The 16,304-nt window shown below is 43.8% G+C and overlaps 1 protein-coding gene across 1 annotated transcript; it reads left to right on the top strand.

Annotated features, from left to right (window-relative positions):
- The first annotated feature begins 355 nt into the window (after window positions 1–355).
- On the top strand, window positions 356–5,614 carry LOC310857426 (kelch domain-containing protein 3-like). The gene is made up of 3 exons (XM_083763085.1): window positions 356–558; window positions 3,744–4,786; window positions 5,436–5,614. Exons 1-3 carry the CDS (start codon window positions 529–531, stop codon window positions 5,500–5,502), a joined length of 1,140 nt encoding a protein of 379 aa, XP_083619211.1. The 5' UTR covers window positions 356–528; the 3' UTR covers window positions 5,503–5,614.
- The last annotated feature ends 10,690 nt before the right edge of the window (window positions 5,615–16,304 follow it).

Raw genomic sequence — 16,304 nt, 5'->3', positions numbered from 1 at the left:
TCTAAAGCGTAGTTGTTTATTTGGTCTTGTATCTAAAGTGTAGTTGTTTATTTGGTCTTGTATCTAAAGTGTAGTTGTTTATTTGGTCTTGTATCTAAAGTGTAGTTGTTTATTTGGTCTTGTTTCTAAAGTGTAGTTGTTTATGTGGGCTTGTTTATAAAGTGTAGTTGTTTATTTGGCCTTGTTTCTAAAGTGTAGTTGTTTATTTGCATCATTCTTTCTTTTGGGCTTGTTTTCATAGAAAGGGTTGCTTGTTTCTCTCCCACACTCTGGCAACACTGGGAAGGAGGCGTTGTGTTTTATATAAACAGTGCGGAGAAAGACAGATCCACAAACTGTTTTAATAATCATTTAAACTACACAAAACGAAGGAAGGAAGGAGGAAGAAGCACTCCAGAGAGACACACAGATAAACCAAACATTATAACTCTTTGAAACAAACACTTTAAATCTGATTTTTATAAACAAACTACATCAAAGTGAGGAAGGAAGGAGGAAGCACTGCAGAGACACGCTAAACCTGTTTTTATGACCAACAGCCAGCTTTCCCAACCAGAGGTAACGTCGCTGTTTATTCACCTTTACGTTGCTTTACTTTGCGTTATTAAAAGTAGGGTAAGATATTATCTTTGGTTAAAATAACTGTTAAATAGCTCTACATTGTGACAGTAATCATTGCTATAGTCAAGTGTGTGTTCAGTAACCGAGGTTTTCCTGTCTCTTACATTTATTTAGAGCTATGTTACTCTCGACTTCCGGGGCTCGCTAGCCGCAATTTGCAACTCTAGATTTCCTTAAATAATGGGATGAATCTAGAGTTGCAATACCCTCCATTGACTCCCCACTCATCCAATTTGCTAGCCCTCCAAGCAGAACCCAAATGCTACTGAAGTTTCTGACATTTTGACGACTCAGATAGCATTGGGTCCTGTTGCACTACTACCATGCCACCTGTTTAAAACATTTACTCCATGTTTAGCGCCTCTCCGCGCTCTATGACGAAATGTTTCCGTGTGAGGCTTTCTGAATATGTAAAGTATAAGTACCCATACATGCCGCTGCGAATATCTCCTGTGGCGCGGAAGCCGTTAAGTATTTTTAATCTATGTTTGCCCGATTTGGTCGCTTTGATTCTTCTCTTCCTTCCTTGTTTATTGACACCTCATTGTACCGCCTATCTGGCTAGCTAGTGGCGCTATAGCTATGACAGAGCAGATCAGAGGCAGGGACGTAGCCGCACAAGCCAACCGCACACCGGGAGGCGGTACAATAAACGGTAAACAAACAAGAAGAAATAAAGCGACCAAATCGGTCAAACAAAGATTACCGCGCCACAGGAGATATTCGCAGCGGGATGTATAGCTACTTAAAGTTACCGAATTCAGAATAACTCAAGGAAAATAATGCCGTCACTTGGCGCAGATCCTATTTTAGAGAGAATTTCTACTTCCGTGTACTGGAATTTCCATACGAAAATATAGGTCTGACCAGGGACCCAACATAAAACTCATCAAAATTTCAGAAAAGCTTTATGTAGGGTCCCGAGAGGGGCTACCAATTTGCGTTTGTGATCTGCTTGTCTTAAACGACGTTAAACTCACCAACATTGCAGCTGTAGTCCAAGCTTGAATTATCCTCTTTCAATCTGCCGAGCTTGTTTTTCATAAAATTACTCCGTAGAGATGTTATGAGATACTTTCTGTCAAGACATCCTCTGCAGGTATTTTGAAGGGTTGCAGTTTGGAAGCACTCGTTTTCCTTTAACGGGTCGCGCTGCTGCCTCCTGCATTATGTGCAAATTCTAAACGGGTGGTACGCAGGGCCGTTCAGTTCAGTTCAGTTCAGTTTTATTTTGGTCAAAATGTTTTTTTTGGAGACCAAAAGGGTTTAGGCTGAAGCCAAAACATAAAACAGACAGAGAAACAAACGGAAGAGAGAAAAAACAAAACATGAAAACAAAACAAAAAAACAAACAACCAAACACAAAAGAAAACACAAGGAAAAAAACAAAACAAAGATAAACAGGAGAAGACAGATTTGATCACACAGAATCCAGAGTCGCACATGAGAAGAATGTTATATATATGATTATTATATAGTTATTATATTACTTTATCATACTAATATGATTAAGATATGATTAGTAAATATACTAGGTTTATAATGTTCTATACTTATCTATTATTTTAGATTTATACATTCCGTTCAGTGACTTATGACGAGTCCTTCCAAACTCCAGCACTTAGAAAAAGAAACACTTGCACAGAATTTATTGACAGAAAGTATCTCATAACATCTCTACGGTGGATTTTTATGAAAAACAAGCTCGGCAGATTGAAAGAGGATAATTCAAGCTTGGACTGCAGCTGCAATGTTGGTGAGTTTAACGTCGTTTAAGACAAGCAGATCACAAACGCAAATGTGATGAGTGGGGAGTCAATGGAGGGTATTGCAACTCTAGATTCATCCCATTATAAAAAAATCTAGAGTTGCAAATTGCGGCTATCTGAGAGACATGGAGAGACATGGAGACTCCTCCATATTATAGTACATTGGGCTGTAAGACACATGTATAGTGTGAGCCAGCTAGCTCTGGTCCATAGCCCTAATGCTCTTTGCTGTTGTTTTAAGGCTCTGGTCCATATCTCTAATGCCCTTTGCTGCCTTTGTATTAAGGCTCTGGTTCATAGCTCTAATGCCCTTTGCTGTTGTTGCATTAAGGCTCTGGTCCATAGCTCTAATGCCCTTTGCTGTTGTATTAAGGCTCTGGTCCATAGCTCTAATGCCCTTTGCTGCCTTTGTATTAGGGCTCTGGTCCATAGCTCTAATGCCCTTTGCTGCCTTTGTATTAAGGCTCTGGTCCATAGCTCTAATGCCCTTTGCTGCCTTTGTATTAGGGCTCTGGTCCATAGCTCTAATGCCCTTTGCTGCCTTTGTATTAAGGCTCTGGTCCATAGCTCTAATGCCCTTTGCTGCCTTTGTATTAAGGCTCTGGTCCATAGCTCTAATGCCCTTTGCTGCCTTTGTATTAGGGCTCTGGTCCATAGCTCTAATGCCCTTTGCTGTTGTTGCATTAAGGCTCTGGTCCATAGCTCTAATGCCCTTTGCTGCCTTTGTATTAAGGCTCTGGTCCATAGCTCTAATGCCCTTTACTGTTGTATTAAGGCTCTGGTCCATAGCTCTAATGCCCTTTGCTGTTGTTGTATTAAGGCTCTGGTCCATAGCTCTAATGCCCTTTACTGTTGTATTAAGGCTCTGGTCCATAGCTCTAATGCCCTTTACTGTTGTATTAAGGCTCTGGTCCATAGCTCTAATGCCCTTTGCTGTTGTATTAAGGCTCTGGTCCATAGCTCTAATGCCCTTTACTGTTGTATTAAGGTTCTGGTCCATAGCTCTAATGCCCTTTGCTGTTGTTGCATTAAGGCTCTGGTCCATAGCTCTAATGCCCTTTGCTGCCTTTGTATTAAGGCTCTGGTCCATAGCTCTAATGCCCTTTGCTGTTGAATTATGGCTCTGGTCCATAGCTCTAATGCCCTTTTCTGCCGTCTTTACTTCCTGCCCTCGCATGAAATAACACACACACACACACACACTCAGATGCCAGGGGAAGAGAGCCAGTACAGTACAGTACAGTACAGTACAGTACAGTACAGTACAGTACAGTACAGTACAGTACAGTACAGTACAGCACAGCACAGCACAGCACCACTCATTCAGACAGGTCTGATCTTTCCTTCCATCAGATGGCTGACGTCCTGTGTACGATGAAGCTGCGCGCGCCAGAGTCCTTGGGGGTGTGCCACGTTGCCGTGGGTCAGAAGGTGTACTCCTTCGGATGTGAGAAGACCGACCTCTACCTCGGTGTGCACGTCTTCAACACAGTGTCTCTGAAATGGACCAAAGTGTTTCCCAGAGACGACACGTGCTTCAAAGACAACCCCGACGTTCCCTGCAATCGCTCGGCGTTCACCGCCGCGGCCGTCGACAACGTCGTATACATCTTGGGGGGGAGGGGCTTGGAGAATTGCATAAGGGAGCTCCATGCGTTCGACACGGACACCCACACGTGGATCCCCACGGAGGTTTCTGGGACCGTTCCACCGGCCAGGTACTTCCACTCGGCCTGCGTCTCTGGGAAGGCCATGTATGTCTATGGAGGACTGACGGACAATGACGGGCTCACCAATGACACCTACAAGTTGGACACCACCACGATGGTCTGGTCTCTGACTGAACCCCGAGGCACCGCGCCGCCCGTTTCGTTCGGTCACTCTGCCGCCGTCATCGGGACAAAGTTGTTTTTTTTCGGGTGCGGCAGGGGCGACTGCCGCGACAAAAACACCATGAGAGTCTATGACACGGAGACCAGCCACTGGCAGAGCATGCCTTTCCCAATGCCACATTCGGTGGCGTTCGCCTACAACGGAGAGCTGTACACGTTCGGCGACCGTGACACCAGTCGAATACCGACGAAGATGTCTCCGCTGTTGAAGTCCTCTCCGGAGGCCCTTTCCTGGAAGAAGGTTGAGCCCAAGGGGGGCGGCCTCCCGTTCCCCTTTTTCGGGGGATACTGCTGCGTGGTGGGAGATCGCGTCGTCGTCTTTGGCGACGATGTTTTCTTCGGCGGTGGAAACATCACGCACATCTTAGACTTCAGTACTAGTCTGAAGACGCTGTGCCAGCTGGCAGTTCTTCGGCACGGGCTGGAGCAGTCTGAACTCCCGCGCGGCCTCAGGGAGGAGCTGGCGGCCATGACCTTGGCTGACGAGCCCGTCCCCGCCCCCAGGTATACTTTCTGCAATGTCGGTTTATTTTGCGTTAATTTGGAGTACAGAGCGCCAAAGTCTGGCGTCCATATCGGTAGAGGGAGCGCAAGTCCACGGGTTCATGTACTTTTTATTTGCATTGTAAATAAGAAACGACTTATGTTAGCATTAGCTCTTATGTTAGCATTAACTCTTATGTTAGCATTAACTCTTATGTTAGCATTAGCTCTTATGTTAGCATTAGCTCTTATGTTAGCATTAGCTCTTATGTTAGCATTAACTCTTATGTTAGCATTAGCTCTTATGTTAGCATTAGCTCGCAATGTTAGCATTAGCTCTTATGTTAGCATTAGCTCGCAATGTTTATCTTTGGCCAGAAACATTAATATGGTCCCTGATGGGGTTCCAGTTGGTCCCCAGTTAAACGATGGAGAGTTGGTAACCAAACCCTTATAGATCTTAAACATGGCAATACGTCATATACATAAGAACTTGTTACCATGAACCATACGTAAGCTAAGAACATAACAGTGGAATATCTCTATAATGAAACTATGTGTATATGTAATGTAATGTAATGTGTAATATGTAAATGTGTATATGTAGGGTGCCTTTGCATACATACGCCTGTAACGTCATCATGGCTTTGTGTCTCTGTTTCTTCTCAAGGTCCAGAGCCGTCGCAAAACGCTTCCTGAACACCTCCTGGCCTGTTTGGAGACATTTGAACTTGTAGATCTGCTATTTTTCAATAGCTAAAGTATAACATAATGCTTAAAACACCACAAGGGGTTCATGCCCAGAATGGGTTAAATAAGACTCTTACTACAACTGAAGGCGCATTCATAGTCTGGGTTTTTTCGGTGCTGAGGCGACCACCGCTCCGGTGGTGAGCTGACCACCGCTCCGGTGGTCAGCTCACCACCGCTCCGGTGGTGAGCTGACCACCGCTCCGGTGGTGAGCTGACCACCGCTCCGGTGGTGAGCTGACCACCGCTCCGGTGGTGAGCTGACCACCGCTCCGGTGGTGAGGTGACCACCGCTCCGGTGCTGAGGCGACCACCGCTCCGGTGCTGAGGCGACCACCGCTCCGGTGGTGAGGCGACCACCGCTCCGGTGGTGAGGCGACCACCGCTCCGGTGGTGAGGCGACCACCGCTCCGGTGGTGAGGCGACCACCGCTCCGGTGGTGAGGCGACCACCGCGGTGACCACCGCTCCGGTGGTGAGGTGACCACCGCTCCGGTGGTGAGGTGACCACCGCTCCGGTGCTGAGGCGACCACCGCTCCGGTGCTGAGGCGACCACCGCTCCGGTGGTGAGGCGACCACCGCTCCGGTGGTGAGGCGACCACCGCTCCGGTGGTGAGGCGACCACCGCTCCGGTGGTGAGGCGACCACCGCTCCGGTGGTGAGGCGACCACCGCGGTGACCACCGCTCCGGTGGTGAGGTGACCACCGCTCCGGTGGTGAGGTGACCACCGCTCCGGTGCTGAGGCGACCACCGCTCCGGTGCTGAGGCGACCACCGCTCCGGTGGTGAGGCGACCACCGCTCCGGTGGTGAGCTGACCACCGCTCACCACCGCTGAGCGGTGGTGAGTAAAAACAGAGAGAAGGGCTGGAGCGGTGGCGCTGGTTTGCTCTTCACCGCGGCTCGTGACGTCATGTTGTAGTTCGGTGGTCACCTCAGTGACGTCATGTTGTAGTTCGGTGGTCACCTAACCACCTAAAATCCAGACTATGTATGAGCCTTTAGAATCTGCACCCAGCAGCACACACACACCTGAGTCCTTAAAAGACTGTTTTAGTTAGAATCTGCACCCAGCAGCACACACACACCTGAGTCCTTAAAATACTGTTTGAGTTAGAATCTGCACCCAGCAGCACACACACACCTGAGTCCTTAAAAGACTGTTTGAGTTAGAATCTGCACACACACGCCTGAGTCCTTAAAAGACTGTTTGAGTTGAGCGTTGCCTTTTCCCTTGAAGTGAACTGTTTGGAGACATCTCACCTCTACTGCAAATGAATGATAAAATGTTAGGAAGGGACTAGTGGACAAGAGATCCAGTATCCAGTCATTTTACACTTGGTTTGCATGCTGAAAATAGCCGATCTACAAGTTTCATTCCAAAGACTGTGACTATAAACTAAAATAGACATTTTGCTGCCAAAAACAACAATTAGCCCTCTCCAGTTCAATTAGCCCTCTCCAGTTCAATTAGCCCTCTCCAGTTCAATTAGCCCTCTCCAGTTCAATTAGCCCATTGCCCGACCCCAGATCTTCTGAAAGTGTGATATTTTTCCTTTCACATTATACATGATTTTCTTTCCGGTGTGCAATAAGATAGGAGTTCTGCCCAGCATTGTTTAGTCGGGGGAGGGGGTTCAGACTTCCAATGACAAATAATACACTTTTTTGCAGCAGACGTTGCTAACAGGATACATTTACTTTCAAAGACGTCTCTTGGTACCACAGCACCTCAAAGGCCCTTAAAACAAGGCTCCAGACCTCCCAAAACAAACTGGTCAGGCTCCTACTTGGCCTCACCCCCCGAACACACCTCACCCCTGCCCACTTTGACAGGCTGGGATGGCTTAGGGTCAGCATCTTGCAATGGGTCTGGTCCACAAGATTCGATACACCAGCAAGATACCCATGTACCTGTCTAAATACTTCACTAAGATACCCATGTACCTGTCTAAATACTTCACTAAGATACCCATGTACCTGTCTAAATACTTCACTAAGATACCCACAACACCAGAGGGAGTGCAACAAACCATGTACAACCCAGATTCGGCACAAACAAGGGACTAAATTATTTTCGCTCCTATGCCACCAAAATGTGGAACGCCCTACCAACAGTCATTAAGAAATGTGAATCCCTTGACTCCTTCAAAACCGCTCTCAAAGGGCACCTACGGACGGCTGTAATTCGAAACTGCCCCCCGTAAAATCTGAATCCCCCCCCCACCGCCCCCCCCCCCTTTTCCCCTCACTGTATATGTTTCTTTTCCCTTTTTGCTTCCTTTATGATGACTTCCTGTTCTGTTCTGTAACTATATAGAAGTGTCTATTTGTACGTCTCTAAATGTTTTGATGAATTGAACAAGGTGGACCCTCTTGTAAACAAGTGTAATGCTTTATTGGGTCGTCCACTCACAGTTAACAGTCTTTGTATTGAGTTTGTGCTTGAAATGTACTAAACTGTTTTTCAGTACATATTTACATATACATATTTCAATCAATCAATCAATCAATCAATCAAAAGGTTGCTCAGCGTAGAGACATCACCCAAAATAGCTATTCGTGCATCCGGAGTCACAGGTTTTCACATAATTTCAGAAAGTTGTTCAAATATAAATTAAACTTCTGGCAATTCCAGAATGTGTGGATTAGGTCTCCTTTAAAGGAGAATTCCATGCTAGAATGCTTTCTTATCTTTCTTACCTTTCTTTGTAGTTGTTACGTCCCCACCAAAGAGGTCTAGGTGTTATTTGTAGTTGTTACGTCCCCACCAAAGAGGTCCAGGTGTTATTTGTAGTTGTTACGTCCCCACCAAAGAGGTCCAGGTGTTCTTTGTAGTTGTTACGTCCCCACCAAAGAGGTCCAGGTGTTATTTGTAGTTGTTACGTCCCCACCAAAGAGGTCCAGGTGTTTCTTTTGTGCAAAAACTCCTTATTGGCTATTTCCCCTACCATAAGCCCTCAATGAATTGCATTGAATTGAATGGGGCTATGGGGTGTTGTGCTAATTCGCTTATTTGCATATAAATAAGTAGTAAAGTGTGCCGCTTGGGATATTATTTACATTATGAAGAGAGGATTATATACAAAAAAATAATAATTTTGAGCAAAGGAAATAAGCAAATTAGCACAACACCCCATAGCCCCATTCAATTCCCATTCAATTCAATGCAATTCATTTAGGGCTTATGGTAGGGGAAATAGCCAATAAGGAGCTTTTGCACAAAATAACACCTGGACCTCTTTGGTGGGGACATAACAACTACAAAGAAAGGTAAGAAAGCCTTCTAGTATGGAATTCTCCTTTAAAGTGTTGACATCAAAGACAATTGGGTGATGTCTCATGGCTGTGAGGTGTATAATAAATTCTGTGTAATATATTAAATTGAATTTACTTGCGTTTGGTTTTGTTAAAGTTGTTTGGGGGTTCTGTAGCAATGACTACATTATTTCATTTCATGTATATTTGTGTTTAATGTGTTTTTCCCATTTATTTTTTGGATGTAGCATCTTATCATCTTAATGCTCATTGTTCATCAGTGTGTACATCTTAGGTCACATTCTCACCTAATACTTCGGTAGACTCAATGCGTATGGCCGGAGAATTTGGGATTCTTGCATATTTAATTCGCTGCGGTTTGCCTTCACACAGCTGTCACCCGCAGCAATTGGAAACGCAGCAGGGGGGACCTTTATCAATGTGTTCCATTCATAAACTAGCCTACACAGTGAAATCTGTGGTGATAAAATTATACTCATAATGTGCATGTGTCGTGCCGTCTGGGACTGGACCCCCCCCCCCCCCCCCCCTCTCTCACTGTCTCACTATACGCACGCAGCCACACACTGTTCTTTTGGGCATGGAGGCACAGCGCTGAGCGCACTGATATAACAGACGGCAGCGCAAAATGTTTACACGTTTATTGAGATGAAAGTTCCTACTCCCCACTAGTCCCCACACAGTGACAGCACTCCATGTTTACGGCACGCACAGACAGACAGAATATTCTGTAGGCTATAATGCTATTACACTGCACTGCAGTGTTTATGTGTTTTCTTAAGCAATTGATTAATGTACACGTCCTCATTTCGATCAGGGCTTCAGTCTCCTCATGCGACCACGTCTATCCACGGTAACGGGACATCTTTGCGCTGCGTAAAATATGCCTTCTCCGTCTCCAACTGTGTTCAGCTCCTCACCCGCCACATTGTGGAAGCGAAGCGAAACCCCCGTTTTTGCTCGGAGTAGAATGTGGTTCTTTGCTGCGCATTAGGATTCCAATGAGCCTTAATTCACACCTGCCAAACGAAGTGCACTTTCTGAAAATGCGCAGCAGGATTCGTTTTAATGGCAGCAAAGCTCTCTGGTGTGAATGTGACCTTGGATACAAGGCCCTTCGATGATTGTGTAACAGTTTCTCTGTTGGTGTTTCAGTCATATGGGGATATCTATAACTTATTGTTTTTTACCCAATTCTGTATCTGTAAATATTTTAGTTGGATGATGGTAAGTTATATTTCGCTCTCAGGGAATTAAAATCAGCACAAATGCTTTGATTATACAAGTCTCTTTTCTCGGTTCTCCAGTCTTCAGATAGGCCTATCCCATCACTAATCATTTTGGGGACACAAGGGTTGTGCCACAAAGGCATGCTCATTAACGGTGTTTTGTTTTCCCATTAAGGTTTAATAGTTTCTTTGCAACATGCAAATGTATGATGTATAATCTGGTTTTTAGTAATAGAATGAAGGGCTTTCTGCGTGTCTGTATAGAGCACCGAAGTCTGACGTCACTTTCAGTAGAGGGCGTCAGTCCCCAGGTTCATGTATTTGTTTAGTTGCATTGAAATCACCATAGGAGGAGTTTTAGATTGATTCATATAAGAACTGTGTTTGAAAAATAAACATGTCATCCCGGCCGCTTCACTCACATGGATATGAAGAATCAACTGACTGAGAGAAAACGCTAATGTTACTGCTGCTGAATTAGTTAGATTTTCGCTAGAAGCAGACTGTATCATATGAGTGACTGACTGTTGCAAACGATACAGAGACACCTCCCTGACAATAACACAGAGACAGCTTGTTTATTTTTGGACCACAACGCTTATAGTAGACGATATTAAGTTCACCCCATGTTATTCTCCATAGAGAAACTACTTCCGTGAACCAGGGGAATCGTCGGGATGAGCGAGTTACGTCAGGACTTCGGTGCTCTATAAGGGATTACCTGTAGTGGAGTGGGATGGGTTATGTTTTCCTTCCAGTTTAACCCATGCTGGAGGCTGGTGTGGACAGCCTCTCACTGTTGAGCCAGCACCAAATGACACGTGATTGACAGGCTAGGTAATACAGTCTGAAGTTGGGGAGATTTAAGCCTGCAGTGCTTTTGACCTGATCCTAGCCTTTATTCAGGGGAGCCTGCAGTGAATTTTTGTTCAGTGACGTAAACGGTCTTGGTGTGCAGCTGAGTGGGATTGACTGGAACAAATAAATTAGTTTGGGCAGAACATTCATCTTGACCACATTAGCACGTCCAATTAAGGAAATTGGTAGGTCTTTCCATTTGTATGGTTTAGATTTTCTTTCCACAATAGGCAAATAGTTATTTTGGTATATTTGGTTCGGGTCATTAGATATTTGCATTCCCAGGTATTTAAAGCTTTTTGGTGGCCATTTTAAATGGGAAACCAAAGGGGGGGTATTGTATTGTGGGTAGTAACACTATCTAGTGGCAACGCAGCTCTCCTGACCTGTTTGGAGACAACATCTCACCTCTACAGATGTCACCATTATACACATTTAAGTTGACGAATTAATTCTCACACGAATAAATGTGATTAACGATTTATTTAGCCTTTCGCTAAATAAAAAAAGCCATCGTCCGAGGCCAATCCAAATGGACCAATTATTTGTTTACAAACATTGGGACTGGGCGCGCGGGTGACTTGTTTCATGTTTCATCAATTCCCAACAGATCTCCAAACCTGTTGTTTTTGGGGGGCGCTGGTTTCAGTTCATTCAACCTCCTCTTGTGAGTTGGCTAGTGAGGTGTGAGATTTTAAAATACTACATCCATCTACATCGACACGTGAGCTTGTAGATCGGCCATTTTTAAAAATAGTGCAAACAAAACAAAAAAAAAGTAAGAAGTTTAGGGACCTTAACCCATTCAGAACGGGAACCCCTTTTGGTGTTTTAAACATTATGTTATACTTTAGCTATTGAAAAATAGCAGATCTACAAGCTTGTAGTACGGCACTCGGGTCTGCTATTTTTGAAAAATCATGAAAATGTGGTGGACTATCTTTGAATATAGTATTTGAGAGCGAACATTTTGAACTCAAATCTTTGCTTCCTGGAACAATGAACATATGAACAATAAAATGAACATATGAACAATGAACATATTTTGAGATTGGAGTCCACGGCCATGATGATGACGTAAACACCAAATATGAGCAACATTGTTTTCTCACTCGACAGTAAACAAACCAAAATACTGTACTGTATATATACACAATGCAGGGCATCTGCACGTTTCTAGTTACAATTCAATTACTTTTAAGACATTTTTAATAGCAAGTTGTAAAATATTAGAGGCATAAAGAGAGTGACGACGACATCAGCGCATGTACATGTGCATAATGATCTTATTGGATACATAATATACAGTAGTAGATATAACATCTACAACTATACCGACACTGACCAGCAGGTGTCTCCCTCTCACTTAGTGCTGAAGCTGTTGGTCCAGCTCAGATGTACTTTACTGCTCAACCAGATCTACTCACCAAAACAATAAATAAAATAGAATATATATTTTTTTTAAAGATGCCATTGAAGAAATGTGTTTAACCCTTTGATTTAGGACTGAGACCAGATTCTACAAAAGTTTTTTTTTGATTGATTTAAATATTTATTAACAGTTTGTAGAATTTACAGTACATTTTAAGCACAAACTCAATACAAAGACTGTTAACTGTGAGTGGACGACCCAATTAAGCATTACACTTGTTTACAACAGGGTCCACATTGTTCAATTCATCAAAACATTTAGAGACGTACAAATAGACACTTCTATGTAGTTAAAGAACAGAACAGGAATTCATCATATAAATCAGGTCTTCTAAATCATGACAGTTTTCTCAAAAAACCCCATGTTTCTATAATGGCGATTCTCAAACTATTTCATGTCAAGGACCCCCATTGAAGTGATTGACTATATATATATATATATATATATATATATATATATATATATACACACACATACAGTCACAACACCAACTTTGAGGCATAAGAGAACAAATATCTTTAATTTCCTGAAAAATGAACATTTTGGAGTTAGGTGGTTTCTTCCAGTGTTGTTTTCGTCGACTAAAACGAAGACGAAAAATGTTCGTCGACTGCCTTTTTCCACTGACAAAAACTAAATGAAAACTAAGCTATGGTGACTAAAACTAAGACTAAATATACTGTTGATTTTGTCAACAAATGAAAACTAGACTAAAATGTCAGGAAGGAACTAGTGGACAAGAGATCCAGTATAAGTCATTTTACACTTGGTTGCATGCTGAAAATAGAAGATCTACAAGCTCACGATGCGTCGCGCTGCCATGCATTGTGGGCTTGTAGATCGGCTATTTTCAGCAAGTGTAAAAAAAACTGTCATTAAGACGGCATCAAGGCCCGCCAAAACACATTTTAGTCGACTGAATCACCTGTAGATTCAGTCGACTAAAATCCCATGATATTTAGTCGACTAAAACAAGACTTACACTAAGACATTCCGGGTGACTAAAATGTGACTAAAACCAAATGAACACTATTCAAGAGACTATGACCATTGCCACATAGTTCAAAAGGACAACTTATTTAATTCTAAACAGCTTTAAACACTTTGCAGATGTTTGTCTCATTTTTAAGATCTTAAATGGACTTGCACCTCCACCACTGAAACAGTTCATAGATCGAAGGGACAGTGGTGACAGAGCAACAAGGGCAACTAAGGAAAGGAAAAGAAAGGTACTATGTTTACCCAGGGTAACTGGACTAAGGAAAGGAAAGGTACTATGTTTACCCAGGCTAACTGGACTAAGGAAAGGAAAGGTACTATGTTTACCCAGGGTAACTGGACTAAGGAAAGGAAAGGTACTATGTTTACCCAGGGTAACTGGACTAAGGAAAGGAAAGGTAAGGTACTATGTTTACCCAGGGTAACTGGACTAAGGAAAGGAAAGGTACTATGTTTACCCAGGGTAACTGGACTAAGGAAAGGAAAGGTACTATGTTTACCCAGGGTAACTGGACTAAGGAAAGGAAAGGTACTATGTTTACCTAGGGTAACTGGACTAAGGAAAGGAAAGGTACTATGTTTACCCAGGGTAACTGGACTAAGGAAAGGAAAGGTACTATGTTTACCCAGGGTAACTGGACTAAGGAAAGGAAAGGTACTATGTTTACCCAGGGTAACTGGACTAAGGAAAGGAAAGGTACTATGTTTACCCAGGGTAACTGGACTAAGGAAAGGAAAGGTACTATGTTTACCCTGCAGGGTAACTGGACTAAGTTCAAGAACCTGTTTACAGCCAGGCCCTGCTCATGAGGGGACTACCAGAGGGGACTGAAGTGCCAACCAGACGTAGTGTGTTTGGTAAAACAGTCTTCTCTGTTAGAGCCTCCCATCACTGGAACACATTACTTATTACTTATGACAGGAATTAATTAAAGTGGTACTTAGTTACATTGTTCACCCTGCCATCAACATGTGTGTAGGCCTACTTTGTGAGTCAGCAGCCCTTCCTCTGTAGGTGTCGTAAAACACCCCTCCCTCTAGCAGGAAGGTAGCCTACCACCCAACCCCCCCAGTTAAAACACCCCTCTCTCTAGCAGGAAGGTAGCCTACCACCCAACCCCCCCAGTTAAAACACCCCTCTCTCTAGCAGGAAGGTAGCCTACCACCCAACCCCCCCAGTTAAAACACCCCTCTCTCTAGCAGGAAGGTAGCCTACCACCCAACCCCCCCAGTTAAAACACCCCTCCCTCTAGCAGGAAGCTAGCCTACCACCCAACCCCCCCAGTTAAAACACCCCTCTCTCTAGCAGGAAGGTAGCCTACCACCCAACCCCCCCAGTTAAAACACCCCTCTCTCTAGCAGGAAGGTAGCCTACCACCCAACCCCCCCCCCCCCCCCAGGAGTTCCATGCAGCCTCTTTATTGCCCCACAGAATGTGGTTTAGAGACCTTTGACACTGACAGTTCCCTCTCCTCTCTCCCTGATGACCTTTGACACTGACAGTTCCCTCTCCTCTCTCCCTGATGACCTTTGACACTGACAGTTCCTTCTCCTCTCTCCCTGATGAGAGCACATGACCTTTGACACTGACAGTTCCCTCTCCTCTCTCCCTGATGAGAGCACATGTCTAGATCACATAATACATTTACCCCAATGTTGATCATGAATCTCGTCCATCCATAATTGGACTTGACAATTGTAGTTGAAGCAGAAGTCAGACCCATAACGGGTCCATTTGGTTCCATCTGTACACTCTCAGAGTTAAATTAACATTGATTTTACAGTATAAATCGTGGGTCTCAGAGATAGAAATGCCATCAAATGGTGGTCCGTATAGACCAGGGGTAACCAACCAGGGGCTCGCGAGCTACCAGTAGCTCGCGGGAACCTTTCAAGTCGATCCTGAAGTGTCTGCAGCAATACACAGCAGAATGTCGTTCGCAAAAAAAGAGCAGATCTACAAGCTAACAACGTGTAGAGGCTCGATGCATTTCAGCTTGAAGATCTGTTCCCCTTGCTTCCACCGCACCGCCCTCGGCCCTCCCCCTTTTAGCACTCTGTTCTCATGTGCTGTGCGTCTGTTGTTCCCCTCGCAGGCAGCACACAGAGCAATGAGAGCATCAGAGTGAACGCAGCATGATAGCGTCCCCGACACGTTGAATATTATTCAATATTATTATTTGTAAAGTTCGAACGCCAACTTTTAACACTGCACGGCTGCACGCACAAATAAAGAGTGCACTCGGCACTCGCACATGACGGATTATTATCGATCAAAACAATCCTTAGCGTGTTGCACAGCATGAATGATAAGTAATCACCGACCTGGCTGGATAAATATCACTATGACAAATTGTCAAAATGTTTAGTGCCGCTGTCAAAACATGACAAGATGCTCGATTGTGAATTAAATTGTAACATTCTCCTTGGCTTTGACTGCTTCAGACAGAACATCTGACACACAGCTACGGTAGACTATTAATTTACTAAGCTGTTAATTTACTCGGCTGCCTACCGTTGCTCGTTAATCAGGTCACACAATGGATGGACCACTGATATTTATCCATCCAGGTCGGTGATTTTGTAACACATGCTTTTGTAAGCGACGCTAAGGATTGTTTTGATCGATAATAATCCGTCATGTGCGTGCGCGAGTGCACTCTTTATTTGTGCGTGCAGCCGTGCACAGTGTTTCTCCCACGTTTGGTTAAAAGTTGGCGTTCAAACTTTACAAAGTGAATATTCATTGAAATGAGAAACAAAATATTGTGCTGTAAAAGCAATTCATGTCCTTTGCATTTTGTTTTATTAAAAAAAAGACTCAACAAAGAAGTTTATTTGTATTTTTGTCCTAATATTTTTTATTTCTAATACATTTGTCTTAAAGCGCAAATAACATACTTTCTAAAATGGCTTTTAATATTTAATATCATATTGTCTATGTCCCTCAAAGTTATTTCTAATGGTTTTGAGCCTCAATCACCACTGATATA

Source organism: Protomyctophum parallelum, assembly GCF_964188405.1.
Source record: "Protomyctophum parallelum genome assembly, chromosome: 4".
NCBI lineage: Eukaryota > Metazoa > Chordata > Actinopteri > Myctophiformes > Myctophidae > Protomyctophum > Protomyctophum parallelum.
Note: the sequence above shows the minus strand (reverse complement) of the source record. Positions and strands in the feature narration are given on the sequence as shown.

Coding starts and splice junctions, on each gene's coding strand:
- LOC310857426 (XM_083763085.1), top strand. CDS start 529: ATGACCAACAGCCAGCTTTCCCAACCAGAG. Junction 559..3,743: donor GCCAGCTTTCCCAACCAGAG/GTAACGTCGCTG, acceptor TCCTTCCATCAG/ATGGCTGACGTCCTGTGTAC. Junction 4,787..5,435: donor GAGCCCGTCCCCGCCCCCAG/GTATACTTTCTG, acceptor TTTCTTCTCAAG/GTCCAGAGCCGTCGCAAAAC.